This window comes from Podarcis gaigeae, assembly GCF_964106915.1.
Source record: "Podarcis gaigeae genome assembly, chromosome: 9".
In the NCBI taxonomy this organism is placed as follows: domain Eukaryota; kingdom Metazoa; phylum Chordata; class Lepidosauria; order Squamata; family Lacertidae; genus Podarcis; species Podarcis gaigeae.
The window spans coordinates 26,338,645-26,354,091 of record NC_139685.1 but is presented as its reverse complement, the minus strand read 5'-3'; the positions used below and the strand labels follow the sequence as shown (position 1 = coordinate 26,354,091).

Genomic DNA, 15,447 nt, shown 5'->3' with positions numbered 1-15,447 from the left:
TTTAGTGGATTTATACTGTTGAATTTTGAACTGAAACAAAGTAAGGATTTACAATTGGACTTTTGAACTTTTTCATCGCTCTACGCTTTCTTGTTTCTTTGTGGCTTATTCCTATTTGGATACAATTTGCTCCCTCTAGAGGGTTTCAAGGGAAACAGTTCCATTGAGGAAGAAGCAGTGGGATTTTCCACTTGTAAATCCTTCCTGTGAGAACGACCTTGGATATGAGCAACCCAGTGGATGAGATATCAACTAGATCAAAAACAAAGCAAGCACAAGCACAAAAGAAAAGGGGCTCTATGTCAGGAGCAGTACCAGCTGCACAGGAAAAAGTAACAACTGCATCAATGGATTCTATGACACAGGCACTGCTTAAGATAAATCAATCGCTGGAAGCATTGACAAAGCAGTCTACAGGAAATTCTAAAAAATTGACAGAACTGACAGCGAGATTGGACTTGAACACGGCAACTGTGACAACTAACACAGACTCCATAAATCGATTAATACAAGAAAGTTCAGAAACAAGAAAAATCGCTGAAAGTGCTAAAAGCACTGCAGAGGAGACAAGGGAAAAGTTTGTGCCAATTGCAAAAAAAGTGAATGAGCATGATGCAACTTTGGCCTTAATGGAACTGGAGAGGAAAGGGAAAAATCTGAAACTAAGATTGCTTCCTGAAAGTGAGGGGGACAACCTTGCGGAATTCCTTACAGAGAACTTTGAGGAATTTTGGCAAGACGAATTGGAGAAAGAGGAGGAGTTTGTGATAACTACAGCCTTCCAGTTGGGCAGGAGACAGGGCAAGAAACCAAGGGATTGCCTAATCACGTTGAGATCCAAGGAAGAAAGAGATAAAATACTGAATCTACACTATCAAAAGGCACTGGTGATCCAGAATTGTCAAATACAGATCTTCAAGGACATCCCTAAATACATTTTGGAGGTGAGAACCTTCTATAAAGATCTAGTTGACCTGCTGAAGGAAAATACCATCCCATTTAGGTGGGAGTTCCCACAAGGACTGTCCTTTAACTTCAAAGGTAAGAAGATAAAAATAAAAACAATTCAAGACAAAGAACAGTTTTTGGAGAGATATTTAGAAGACCTGCGGAAAGGAACGGTAGGAGAGAGAGAACCAACTGATATCGCAAATTTATCATTTGGACTTAACCCAATACCAACCAAGGAGGAACAAAAGCTTGGAGCAGTCGGTGGAAAAGGTACCCAGTAACAAGATGTCTCTGCAACTTCTGAGTTGGAATTGTAATGGTCTAAACCTTCCCCGAAAAAGAAATCAAGTTTTTCACATTTTAAAGAAAGAACAGTTAGATATAATATGTTTACAAGAAACCCATATTGCCAGGATACACAGGAAACTTTTGACAAATAAGAGATTGGGACAAGAATTTATATCATCAGACAAAGTCAAGAAAAGAGGTGTGGTGATCTACGTAAAAGAAAAACTAGTTCCAAAAATGATATTTAAAGATGAACAAGGAAGATACCTGGCAGTTGAAATTCAAATTCAAGGAGAAAAAGTTTTGATAGTAGGAGTATATGCACCAAACGAAGGGAAGGCCGAATTCTTTAAGAAGCTGCATGAGACATTAATGGACTTCCTGGACTATAAAATCTTAATGATGGGAGATATGAACGGAGTTGTCTCCACAAACATGGACAAAGCACAGAGACAAGTGATTTCTAAGGAAGGGAGACTACCAAAGACTTTTTTTGAAATGACTGAAACTATGGATTTGACTGACATCTGGAGAACAAGGAACCCTCTGGAGAGGGAGGGAACCTTCTTCTCTGAAGCAAAAATGACATGGACAAGAATTGACCAAATATGGGTTACTAGTAGCCTGGCGCCAAGAATAAAAAAAGTAGAAATCTGCCCAAAAACCTGCTCCGACCATAACGCCGTAAAGATGGAGATGAAACTAACAACAACTGGATCCTTTAGATGGAGAATGAACGACACCCTATTTAAAGATGAAGAGATTTACAAGAAGGCCCAAAAAGCAGTGAAAGACTATTTTGAGGTAAATTTGAGAACAGATGTGGAGAAAAGAACAATTTGGGACGCTAGCAAAGCCGTGATGCGAGGTTTTCTAATTCAACAGAATTCTATAAAGAGGAAAAAACAAAATGAGAGGAAAGAAAAAATCTTAGAAAAAATAAAAGAAGCAGAAAAGAAATTGAGGTCCAGACCAAAGTCTCAGGAGATTTTGAGAGAAATAAAGTATTATCAGACGCAATACATGGAACTGATGAACCAAGAAATAGAATGGAAAATAAAGCAGATGAGACAAAAGACATTTGAATCAGCAGACAAATGTGGGAAACTTCTGTCATGGCAATTGAAAAAAAGGCAGAAACTGAACACTGTGACAAGTCTAGAAATGGACGGAAAGACTATCCACAAACCTAATGAGATAAGTAATTGCTTTCAAAGCTTTTTTAGGAAACTGTATGCACAAGGGCCAGTTAATGAACAAGAAATAGAAGAATTTATTAGAAAATATGGTTTACCAAAAATTTCAGAACAAAGCAAAACGATTCTGAATGAAAAGATAACAGATCAGGAAATAGAGGGTGCCATTCAGAACATGCAATTAGGAAAATCTCCAGGACCAGACGGTTTGACTGCTAGATATTACAAAGCGTTGAAGGAATGGTTAATACAACCATTGAAGGAAGTTTGTAATGAAATTATGGAGGGGAAAAAGGCACCTGAATCGTGGAAAGAGGCTTTCATCTCACTTATACCGAAAACAGAGACTGAAAAGAACCAGGTTAAAAACTACCGCCCTATATCCTTACTTAATGTGGATTATAAAATTTTTGCAGACATTTTGGCAAAAAGACTAAAAAAAGTGCTGATAGGGGAGATTCATAAAGATCAAGCTGGCTTTCTCCCAGGGAGACATATGTCAGACAATGTGAGGAACATTATAGACATTTTAGAGTTATTAGAAGTTGACATTAACCGAAAGGCGGTTTTGATTTTTGTGGATGCGGAGAAATCCTTTGACAACATTTGTTGGAGCTTTATGATGAAGAATCTCCAAGGGATGGGGGTAGGCCAAGGTTTCGAAAACGGTATAGGTGCAATATATTCTAAACAAAAAGCAAAGCTAATAGTGAACAATGTGGTAACGGAAGAAATACCTATAGAAAAAGGTACACGACAGGGGTGCCCAATATCCCCTTTGCTTTTTATATCTGTCCTGGAGGTTTTGTTAAACATGATTAGAAAGGATCAGTTGGTTAAAGGAATACAGGTCGGAGCTAAACATTATAAATTAAGGGCATTTGCAGATGACTTAGTGTTAACGCTGCAACAGCCAGATACTAGTACCAAAAGAGCATTAGAACTAATTGAGATATTTGGTCAAGTAGCAGGATTTAAACTGAATAAACAGAAAACGAAAGTGTTGGGGAAAAAATTAACAATGGAAGAAAAAGAGAGATTTCAGAGTGAAACTGGTTTGGAAATAATGAAAAAAGTGAAATACCTAGGGGTGAATTTAACATCTAAGAATGTGAACTTATTTAAAGACAATTATGAAAAATGTTGGACAGAAGTTAAGAAAGATCTAGAAATATGGTCTAGGCTGAGACTTTCCTTGTTAGGCCGAATTGCTGTTATCAAGATGAACGTATTGCCTAGAATGTTATTCTTATTTCAGACCTTACAGATTCTAGACAAGATGGACTGCTTCAAGAGGTGGCAGAAAGATATATCTAAATTTGTCTGGCAGGGCAAAAAGCCCAGAATAAAATTTAAGATTTTAACTGACGCAAAAGATAGAGGGGGTTTTGCCTTGCCGGACTTAAGACTCTATTATGAATCAGCGGCTTTTTGCTGGTTGAAACACTGGCTACTCCTTGAAGACACAGACATTTTGGACTTAGAAGGGTATGATAATAACTTTGGTTGGCATGCATATCTATGGTATGACAAGGTAAAGGTGCATAAAGGCTTTAAAAACCATATTATTAGGAAAGCTTTGTATAATGTTTGGATTCGATACAAAGATTTGTTGGAAAGTAAAACCCCTAGGTGGCTGTCACCAATGGAAGCCAAGGCGGTGAAAAAATTAAACATGGAACCTAACTGGCCAAAATATTGTGAAATCCTAGAACAAGATGGTGAAAAGTTTAAACTCCAGAGTCATGAGAAGCTAAAGTTTAAAGTTCGAGATTGGTTACATTACTATCAGATAAATGAGACATTTAAGCAGGACAGGAAATTAGGATTTCAGAAGGAGAGGTCAAAGTTAGAAACAGAACTGCTAGAACCCAATACTAAGAATTTATCTAGAATGTATAACTTGCTGTTGAAATGGAATACACAGGAGGAAACGGTTAAATCAGCTATGATTAAATGGGCACAGGATATCGGTCATGACATTATGTTTGCTGACTGGGAACAGTTATGGACCACCGGTATTAAGTTTACGGCATGTAGTGCCTTAAAAGAGAACATAATGAAAATGATCTATAGGTGGTACATGACCCCAGTCAAGCTTGCAAAAATCTACCATTTGCCCAATAATAAATGTTGGAAATGTAATGAGTCTGAAGGTACTTTCTATCATCTTTGGTGGACCTGCCCAAAGATCAAAGCCTTTTGGGAAATGATCTATAATGAAATTTAAAAAGTCCTTAAGTGGACATTTATAAAGAAACCGGAGGCTTTTCTCTTGGGCATGGTCGGCCAGCTGGTGCCAAGGAAGGATAGGACTTTTTTTATGTATGCGACCACAGCAGCAAGGATCCTGCTGGCAAAGTATTGGAAGATGCAAGAACTACCTACTCTGGAAGAATGGCAGACAAAGGTGATTGACTTTATGGGACTGGCAGAGATGACCGGCAGAATCCGCGACCAGAGGAAAGAGACAGTGGAAGAGGACTGGAAGAAATTTAAAATATATCTTTAAAATTGTTGTAAAATTGAGGACTGACAAGATGTCTAGGGGTAAGAAATAGAGAATTACAGCTGTAAACATTAACATTAAGGAAATTTAAAGAAAACTACTAGAGAAATTGACTGAAGGGTTGCTAAAGAGTTGTAAAACAAGGATGCAGTGAAAGGGAGGTATGGGGAAGTCATGTTTTAAATGTTTTTATATGTTTTTGTTTTGTGTTTTGTTTGTCTTTTTGTTAAAAAACCAATAAAAATTATTATAAAAAAAAAATTCTTACATCTCACTCACTGACTGACTGACTGGCTGGCTGCCTCACCCTTATGTACATCTGAAAGCTTGACTGAGAATATTCTAGAAGGTTTGAGGAACATGCAGTTCTCAGAAAATCTTGAAAGGTTCTATATGGTCCTAAACATTTGAAAAACGAATCCATGCATATAATTTATTTTACTTCAACAAACATTATAACGACATCTATTTCCCCTTGACTTTCAGGTGGCACTCCATATCCTGGCATGATGGTTGATTCTATGTTCTATAATAAAATTAAAAGTGGCTACCGAATGGCAAAACCGGACCATGCTACCAGTGAGGTGTACGTATTCTTTTCGTCTCATTCTTCTGCAGCACCTCAGGGAAATTATGTACAAAGCACTTAGACTGATCTAGAAGCGCCCTCACAGCATTCAATCCAAACATACCTAAACCTCTCCAGGTTTGACTTGGGAAGCAGGGAGGCACAGCCTTCAAGTTTGCAGCAGAACCTGGTTGTGTATGATGCTGATTAACTTTCCTCCTACAATGCGTTCTTCTCCCAGGTGATGGGTCTCAGCCAGATGGGGATCTAGCCTGAGCAGGGTGGTCAGATGCTAGGCTTCCATAAAAGGGAAGCAAGGCAAACTCAAGCACATCCAAATTCAGGTTCTGGTAAGGCAACAACTAGGAGGACAAGTTTTAGGCAATGCCAAACAGAGGTCAGGTTCCATTAAGGAGTGGAGAATATGTGGCTCTGCAGAGGCTGCTCTGACCGTTGACCATACTGGCTGGGTCTGACGGTGTCTAATTACATCTGGAGGGTCCCAGAGATCTGGTACTGGTGAAGCAATATCCAAACTCTTCTGTTGAGGAAGACCAGGGACATAGGAGGAGGCTCAAACATGGCTTCAATGGCAAGCAAATACAGACCGAGGTTTAAATATTTGAGTATATAGCTCCAGTGGGTTTGAAGGGCTTAGCCAGCTTCAGAAGCTGTCGATTCTGGTGACACCGGGGAGGCAATGGGTTCTGCTAAGGTTTCTGGGCTGGAGTAATCAGAGCTCACAGATGGCAACACAGCCTCCTCAGGCTGGAGAGATGTTGAAGGCATGGGCTCCAGCTCAGATATTCCTTGGCAATGGGGACATGAGGCAAGTCTATTTACCACTCCAAACCTTCTTCTGAATCTCCAGCATTGGACCCCAAGATCATGCCATAACATCACTCAAAAAAACAACAACACTTGAAAAGAAGTTTCCTTTCTAAAGCAATGTGACAAACATGCAGATAAATGCATGGTTGGTCATGTGGCACTTTTAAGAGTAAAAAAGGATAGACAGCCCACCTGAAGCATGGGGAACGGAGCAAGACTGATGGCTGAGCCAATCCCCAGTTCATCAGTTTGCACATTTGTCACGGCACCTGCAAAACTAGGCTTCCTCTATGGCTCTCTTTCCCCGCATTATGTCTGTCTTTATACTGTCATCAATTTGCTTAAACATCACAAATCATTAAGCTATTCCCTCCCGCCTCAATACTGTTCACAGGTATGACATCATGGTGAAATGCTGGAACAGTGAACCCGAGAAAAGACCTTCTTTTTACCACTTGAGCGAAATAGTTGAGAACCTGTTGCCTGGAGAATACAAGAAGGTTTGTCCTTTTGGAAACTGGGTTGCTTCTAGGATTTCAGAAGAAGACATTGCTTGGTTGTGCCATTGACTCTTGGCTCTTAAGTGGGGTAAATAAAATGTTGTTTCATGATGACACTGCAGAGAATGGTGAAAATGTGGAGACAGAAAACCCCACCATAATATCCTATTTGATGCTTGACCTATCTCAAGCAGCAGATTTTGACGGTAGCCTAAGAGGGTGACAAATTGTCAGTCCTATTCCCTCTCTTTTCAGTTTGGCGCTGTAGCTTTCTCTGTTCTGCACCTGATGTCATGTGATGTCAGGACAGGTGGGTGTGGTTTGGGCCTAACCATGCCAGAGGGCAAATGGAGAGGCCTAGTGGTTTTAATTAGGCTCCTGAAGGTCAGAAGTCCCACCCCACTGCCTTAAATGATGCTTCTGACCCCATGTGACCCAAAACACTACTCATGTGCAAAAAATTCATTGAAAGGAAATCTTACCAGGTTTTATAGAGATTTATAAAGATCCTATTTTGGGGGAGTATGGGGTGGAGAGCCTTAAACAATTCCAACCAATTTTGTTATATATATATTTCAGAGCTATGAGAGAATTCACTTGGACTTCTTGAAGAGTGACCATCCCGCTGTCACACGCATGAGAGCGGACTGTGACAACACCTACATTGGAGTCACTTACAAGAATGAAGACAAACTGAAGGACAGGGAGAGTGGATTTGATGAACAAAGACTCAGCGCCGACAGTGGCTACATAATCCCCCTGCCGGATATTGACCCTGTTTCAGAAGACGAGCTCAGCAAAAGGAACAGGCACAGGTACACCTGATTAAAGTTCACTGTGACCTAAATCCTGACATCATTAACCACTAGGGCTGGATGGATCAGTCTATTTCTGTGCCATTATTAATTTTATGCCTGTCACTGTTTTCACATTGATCTGCAACTTAAAAGAATATCTACAACAACGTACATATTTAAATAACGGTTTCCCACAAAGCATGACAGAGCAGTGTAGTCAGCATCACATTTGTCACCCCAAATGCCAGTTGGGGCAGAAGATGGAGGGGAGCTATGCAATGCCAGTGACTGCAGTGGGGCTGTCTTGTGATCTGTCCCTCTCTGCTCCCTGAGTGCCCAATTTGGGTCTTCCGGTGTTATCAATGGTGGGAATCCTTCTGACTATGTTTCCACCTGCTCACAAGTTTGGCACAAGTGGAACTGGGAGCTCTGTGCCAGAGGATTCTTGCTGGCACCACTCTGCTGATGGAACTGGTAAGATCCCTACCCCATCTACGTAATCCCACCCACCCACCCACAGCAGACTAGGAGTCTGGACTGAAGCCTAGATGTATTTTTTCTTCAAAGTATGCATTTCTAAATGTACTTTTTTATAATAAAATGTCAACATTTTTGTTGACCATTTTGGTACCCTTGGTTGAGCCAAGAACTCTGCAAAATTCAGAGAAGTGTGAACTCTGAAGGATAACCACATTGACAGTAGCCTGGGAAATGCAGATCACGTCACTATTGCAAAGAAGAAGCCCTACAAATTTCCCACTCGAGGCAGCATACCCAGAATATTGATTTAAAACGTGTTAAGTAATTTGTCCTTGATTCATGATTTCAGTGCTGAATATAGGCAGCTTTTTACCATTATAATTTATCATTATGTGCACAGAACTAGTGGCTGATCTGATCTTCAGTACTGTCCAGCAAGTGGTGGAGTCCAGATAGTATTTTACTACTCTCACGCTTCCTCAGATTAATGATTTGGGGAGCTTCGTGCTCTATTCATCCCTTGTTTCCTGAGATTTGTCATCAGGTGTAGACTTGTGCTAGAACTCCCTTTAGTCCCACACATGGTAATGGTGAAGCTCAGCAAGGCTGACCTGCATGAATTTAATGTGCTACCTGGGATATGCTCCCAGAATCCTCTGCAATGAGCAGTGGTTCTGTGACAAAAGCAAAGGGATTCCTCAGCAAGCAAGCTGACGTGGAGAAGTTTCCCCAAAGATAGAGAGCTGGAAAAAACTGCAGCATTAAAGCATTTCATGTAAGAGTGAGTCTCTTTGGGAAACTTTTCTTTTGGACTCCAAAATTATGTGGCATGTGCCTTCTGATGAATTCCTAAGGAGGATTTCTGTTGCCCCAAGACAATTGAAGAATGTGTTCTTCACAGTGTGTTTTTAAGTTCCTAAATGTTTTCCCCTGTGGTCTTCTTACACAGTTCCCAGACTTCTGAAGAAAGTGCCATCGAAACTGGTTCCAGCAGCTCCACATTCGTAAAGCGAGAGGACGAGACTATTGAGGATATTGACATCATCGATGACATTGGAATGGATTCCTCAGAACTGGTTGAGGACAGTTTCCTGTAATTCCCGAAGGAAGTAGTGGACATCTTTTGAGGGGTGCGAGACGAAAGAAAGAAAGAAAGAAAGAAAGAAAGAAAGAAAGAAAGAGAATCTCAACACATAACTCATGGGTTTTTGACTCCCTAAGGAAAACCACTTTAACATAGATGGTCGAGACTTGCAATCCTAAGTGTCCCCACAAGGGACGCAAAGATCTCACCCGGATTTGTGAAACAAGAAGACATTTAGAAACCAGCTTTTAAGCACTTCCATAGCATCTCAGTACCATCTGCTGTTCTGATAGGTGAGTGGATAAAGGAAAAGGCCATGGACAGTCCAATTTGTGTTTCAAGGGCATTCACAACTCAGATGAAAAACATTTCCACTATGGTGAAACATCACCCATGTAATTATGTAAATACCTTACCAGGATGTTTTGTGGCATATGTGGAATAGGCATTTTTTTAGAAGACCACTCAAGACTTCTGTGTATTTTCTTCCTTCAGTCTCATCATAAGCTGCTGTTGAACTATCACATGAGATGAAGTACATGCAAAAAAAGAAAGAAAACCACTTTTGAAACTCAAACTAATTGGTACTAGGAAACCTTTTTACCTTTCTCGCAGCTAATACAAATAAAACGGAATTACAGTAATTTCTAACCTTATACGATAGCTTAGTAAATCAAGTGAGACTCTTCATAACCATAGAAGAATAATTGTTTACCTACTGCTGTTTTCAGTATCACTAAGTATAGTTTTATAACTACTCCTTGCCCTTCCTTAAAAACACAGTACTGAAAAAAACTAATGAACTAAAGCATTTTAGCATTTATACATTTACAAGAAACAACTGTTCTATTTGATAGTTAATGGCTTTGGTAAATTAAAACTAGTTTAGGAAGTAGGGAAAGCTAATGTATTCTATGGCATCTACCCTTAGCAGAGTAGCTATCCTAATGCAATGAATTTATGTGCTGGTGAATCCTCCTTTGATTCAGTGGAACTCTTCAGAAATTGAAGTTTATTTTTAAACCTTCGTTTGCAACCAGGTTCCTCAAGTTATTGCACAAAATATGTGTGGCTAATCAATCAATAGTAAGGCTGCTTGGAGCGGTTGAGAAAAAGAGCACATCGGGAAGTTTGTTTGGGGTTTGCATGTGACAAATGGATTGGATGCACCAAATGCTCTTTCTGAAAACGCTTCTTCCCGAGCCTGAGATTTCAATTAAGTATGTAGCTACTTTGGAAAGAAAGGAAGAAAGAAAAAGTTCTACTTTTGGTATAACAGAAATGGAACCGGATCCTCTTGCCCTTGTCAAGTTTTTAGCTATAACGTTGGACGTTAACAAGGACAGCGGACGCTCAGGTTGCGAACGTGATATGTGTGGGAGGCACGTTCGCAACCCGCAGCGCTGTGTCTGTGCACATGCGGGTTGCGATTTGGCGCTTCTGCACATGCGCAAAGTGCAATTTAGTGTTTCCACACATGTGCGAGCGCCGAAACCCAGAAGTAACCTGTTCCGGTACTTCCGGGTTCGGCGCGGTGCACAACCCGAAAACACACAACCTGAAGTACCTGTAACCCGAGGTATGACTGTAAAGAGTTTTTTCCATCCACACCAATGGGCACTGAATTGGGAGTGAAGGAATTGTTTCTAAACAATGTTGCATTTTTGAAGGAAATACATTTAAAATATAGGATTGGCTGTGACCTCTGTGGTGTGTGTATTCAAGTGGCATATCTGTCTCTGTAATGTGTAAAATGGCCCCAAGCTGTTGCTGATCCTTCTTTTAGTCATTCTCACACAATAGTTTGAGATCAGTCTTTTTTAATCTGAATATAATGTGTCTGACAGTGTTTCTGTGATGATTTACAATGCATTCCTGGATGAGCCTCATTCAGTTCTGTGGGACTTATTCCCAGCTAAGTGGGCACAGTTGCAGCCCTAGGCTGTGATTTTCTCACAGTCTATGGAAATCATGAACTGGAATCAGTCAATGCCATACAGGGTGCATGAACGTATGGTGCACAAAAAGAAATTCCATGTTTTTCATAAATCCAGATCTTGAGCTTCATTAAAGAGAAATGTCACAGGGTAAACGTGCAAAAGAGTTGTGCCATTAGCTCGAAAATTCCTGTTCCTTAATCCTAGACATGTATGTGGCAGGCAACAGTTGCTCACTGGTGGGGAAAAAGGAACTTGACATATTCTTGGCATATTCTGTGTAGTTATAATAAAACATACTGAGACTCAGACCTGGGTGGAATCTACACAAATATAAAAAACGTTCCAAAAATGCTTTTTAAAAAGCGTTTTTAAAAGTACATTGAATTTTCCATAAGGCTCACCATCCCCATCTAGTGTCACATTGTATATTACACTTAAAACATGCTTAAAACATTTTATTTGCAGCTGTATAGCTGAGTCCCTGGTATTGAAACCAGATGGTAGAGCATTAATTGATGCAAATGTGGCCCAATGTGGATGCTTGCTGGATTTCCTATGATATCACTAAGAGCAGCACAGGGTAGCAATTGGCCAGTGGTGAACAACCATTTTGAGCAATACAACTTTCTCTGTGCCAAACTCGCAGGTTTACTACCATTACAGCTATGGCTCCCTACTTTGCTGATGTGATAAAGGACAAACAGATGAAGGCAGCTTGTGCTGGAGACAGTGCTGTGTTGGAACTAAGCTCCACAGCAGTTGATAAGCGCCTAGCAGGATTAAAAATGCAGTGTAAATCAATGCTTTCAACGGACTCAGAAGTACGCAGCCATCTCTTTTGATGCTAAATAACTAACTACAACTTAAACATGAAGCATCAAGTGATGCTTCAGTGCATTGAGTAAAAAAGAGCTCAGTTTGATCTCCCAAAATAAGTGCGGAACCATATCCCATTAAAATTAATAGGACTTAAATGTGCACATAGGGATATCTGTGGTAAATAATTATTTGAGGTGCTGAATGCCAAAACGCAATGGGCCCAGTATAAATCTGTGCAAATACTTGGACCAGATGAGTAAGTCCAAGCCTTCGAGATATTCTTCTCTGCTAGATCCAATTTATTACAAATATGCCAGTGCAATGGATGGAAATTGCAAACACCTTACTTGCGTGTGTGTGTGTTTTGCATTACTTCACACGGATCAGGTCTTCTCATGATTCGCAGGCTTTCCTGTTTCACTGGCTACTAAAGAATAAGCTACAATAATTCGTACCTTGGTTTTTCTTTTTCTTATTGTACTTTTTGTTATGTATCTCACAAAACAAACTCATGCTAATCCCATATCTTGCTTCAGGTGAACACAGATCCCATTGCAATGCACATCTGCCCATACTGCATGTCATAGATGGGGCTCCATTTTCATTTCCTGTCTACGTTGCAACGTGCATGAGCGCATTTATCGCCACCTACCATACTCTCTCATGTTAGTTATGCCCAACATGTTTTGGGCAAGGTAACTATAGCTGGATTGGGACCAAGTTCTAGTTGTGGACCAAAATATGCAGTATATTTTTTTAGATTTATAATCCTATGAAAAGTTCCTGACACTGCAATGGACTGCACATCAGAAAACTTTACAAAGGCAACACATTAATGCAGGAGGTACTGTTAGACTAAGGCTTGCAATCTTGTATTCACTTACCCTATTGAATTCAATGGGACTTACTTCTGAGTAGACCTATATAAGATTGCAATGTTAGTCTTTCAGTATTAGCCTGGGGAAAAACCCTGGATTTTGTTACTGTCTTGATGATTTGTTTTAGGAAAGGCTTCTTCAAACTCAGCCCTCCAGATGTTTTGAGACTACAATTCCCATCATCCCTGACCACTGGTCCTGCTAGCTAGGGATCATGGGAGTTGTAGGCCAAAAACATCTGGAGGGCCAAGGTTGAGGAAGCCTGTTTTGGATCTTAGTGACTATTTCTCTGTGACTCAGATTTGAGAAGCTTTCAGAAAAGATATACCCAGCTTTTGTCTGTTCTGTATTTGTATCATGACAATCGAACCTTGCCTGTGAAACACAACTTTCTCATTTTGAATGGCCCTGTTCCTTACAATGTGGTCTGCAAATGTACAAACAGTCCTATGATATAATGAGGGACATAAGATAAGGTGATGTTATACATCAATATGTATATATGTATTTTTATATCAACTTTGAGAGTACTGCCAAAACATTTATGACAAGCTGTATCACTGCCTTTGTTTATAATTTTTGTTTTGTTTTTTTGTTTTTACTGTGATATACTCCACAGGCACGCTAACTGTTGCACTTTTAAATGTCCAAAATTTATATTTTAGAATGATAAAGAAAAGCGAGAAAGAGTTTCCATAAAGGTGGTATTGTGAAGTGTTTGAGAAGAACCAGTTGGAATGAGTGACCATAGGTACAAAATGTAATACAAGTGCCCCTGTTCTTATTTTTGTCTTTTTAAAAAAACCATGTAAATTAAGATCTTTATATTTCAATAAATGATATATAATTTAAAGATACCTAAGAGGGTTTTTTTTTTACTCTTGCCTCAGAGCAGGGCCTTTCCTGTCAAGCAGGCCTCTCCCATGCATGTCTCAGTTCAGTTCGTCTCTTCTTCTTTTTTTAACATAATTTTTATTGGATTTTTCCATATTTCATTTTAATTCAACACACATATTCACAACATCTTATTTGCTCAAAATGAGCTTTTACTTCCTTCTACCTCTCTTTCTGACATCCCTATAGCCTATAACATATCTTTCGCATTCCCATAATCGCTTCTTTGTCTATAATCACCTTAAGAAATCACATTCTTAATTTCACATTACAAAACCTTTCATGTTAATGCTACAAACATTTTTAAATGAGCACAGTTTTCTTTCAAGTAATAAATAAATTTGCTCCAGTCCTTTTGATATTTTTTCTCGGGCCGATTCCTAATTCTCCTCGTCAGTTTGTCTCTTCTTAAACAAATGGTAACTGGCAGCATCACTGTGTGATCCTATACATGTCTACTCGGGAGTAACTCCTATATTTGAGTTCAGTGAGATTTACTCCTAGTTAAGGGTGTCCAAGATTGCAGTTTCAGAGTACAATCCTAAACCCTTGTGCCTATTTCTGAGGGGGGAGTTGGGGATACTGCATAGATTTCTGTCTTGCTGATGTCTGCTGGTGGAAACAGGGGTCCAATGTGACAGAGGCCCTGAAATGAGGTAGGAGGCAGTGGCGTAGCATGGGGGGTGCAGGGGGGGGCCCGGCCGCACCGGGTGCAACATCTGGGGGTTAGGGTTAGGGGGCGCAAATCCACGGGTTAGGGGGTACAAATTACTTGCCTTGCCCCGGGTGCTGACAACCCACGCTACGCCACTGGTAGGAGGTAAGAGCTTGGATATTTCTCACACCGGACACTGAACAGGGAAAGCCTCAGAATGAGGAGTTGCAGGATACCAGATACTTTGGATACACTGGATCTAAGGTCCTTTGGATCTGCTGAGGGGCAGAATCCTCGGGATATGGCAAAAGAGCTACAGTGAGGGAGGGAAAGTATTTGATCTGTCGACAGGTGTCTTTTGTACAGGTACTGCTAACGAGCTGGGATTACAGGTAAGACCTCAACCCTTACAGCAGGTGCTTCTAATCTCAGCTCGTTACATACAGTGAAGATTCCAGGTAGCCTGACATCTGGCTGGTTGATAGGGGATCAAATACTTATTTCACTCATTATAATGCAAATCCATTTCTGACTTTTGTCTTCTGTGTTTCTGGGAGTTTTCCTGTTCTTATTCTGTCTCTCACAAGCTACAATAAACCTACCATTAAAATTATGGACTGGTCATTTTCTTCGTCAGAGGGCAAATGGGCAAATTTAGCAGGGGATCAAATACTTTCCCCCCCTCACTGTAAAAGCAATAGAATTTTACACACACACACACACACACACCCCAAACAAACAAACAAACAACTTTAAAAACTGCAGAAGAGTAAGAATCCAAAATCCTAGCTTCAGCAGAACCAAATTGGTTTGGGAGAGAAAATAAAAATATCTTAGACAGGCAAATAATAATAATAATAATAATAATAATAATAATAATAATAATAATAATAATACATAAGAGGAGAAGCTAAGCAAACCTTCATGGGGACAATGTTCTAAAGCCAAAACTAAAAAGGGACCCCTCTTCCCTAGCAGCCATCAACTTGACATCGAAGGACAGGGATGTCCCATTGTGCAGAGGTATGTGTAGGTATGTGTAGAAAGAGCCAATCCT

The 15,447-nt window shown here is 40.0% G+C and overlaps 1 protein-coding gene across 5 annotated transcripts in view; it reads left to right on the top strand.

Moving 5' to 3' along the window:
- PDGFRA (platelet derived growth factor receptor alpha) overlaps positions 1 to 13,698 on the top strand; it is a 63,545-nt gene extending 49,847 nt beyond the window's left edge. For all 5 annotated transcript variants that reach the window (XM_083755447.1, XM_083755448.1, XM_083755445.1 and 2 more), the window contains exons 20-23: positions 5,431 to 5,530; positions 6,738 to 6,843; positions 7,423 to 7,658; positions 9,070 to 13,698. In XM_083755447.1, the coding sequence (XP_083611573.1) occupies positions 5,431 to 5,530; positions 6,738 to 6,843; positions 7,423 to 7,658; positions 9,070 to 9,217 (590 nt within the window). In that variant the 3' untranslated portion in view covers positions 9,218 to 13,698. The remainder of the gene's footprint in view (positions 1 to 5,430; positions 5,531 to 6,737; positions 6,844 to 7,422; positions 7,659 to 9,069) is intronic.
- Positions 13,699 to 15,447: the final 1,749 nt, after the last annotated feature.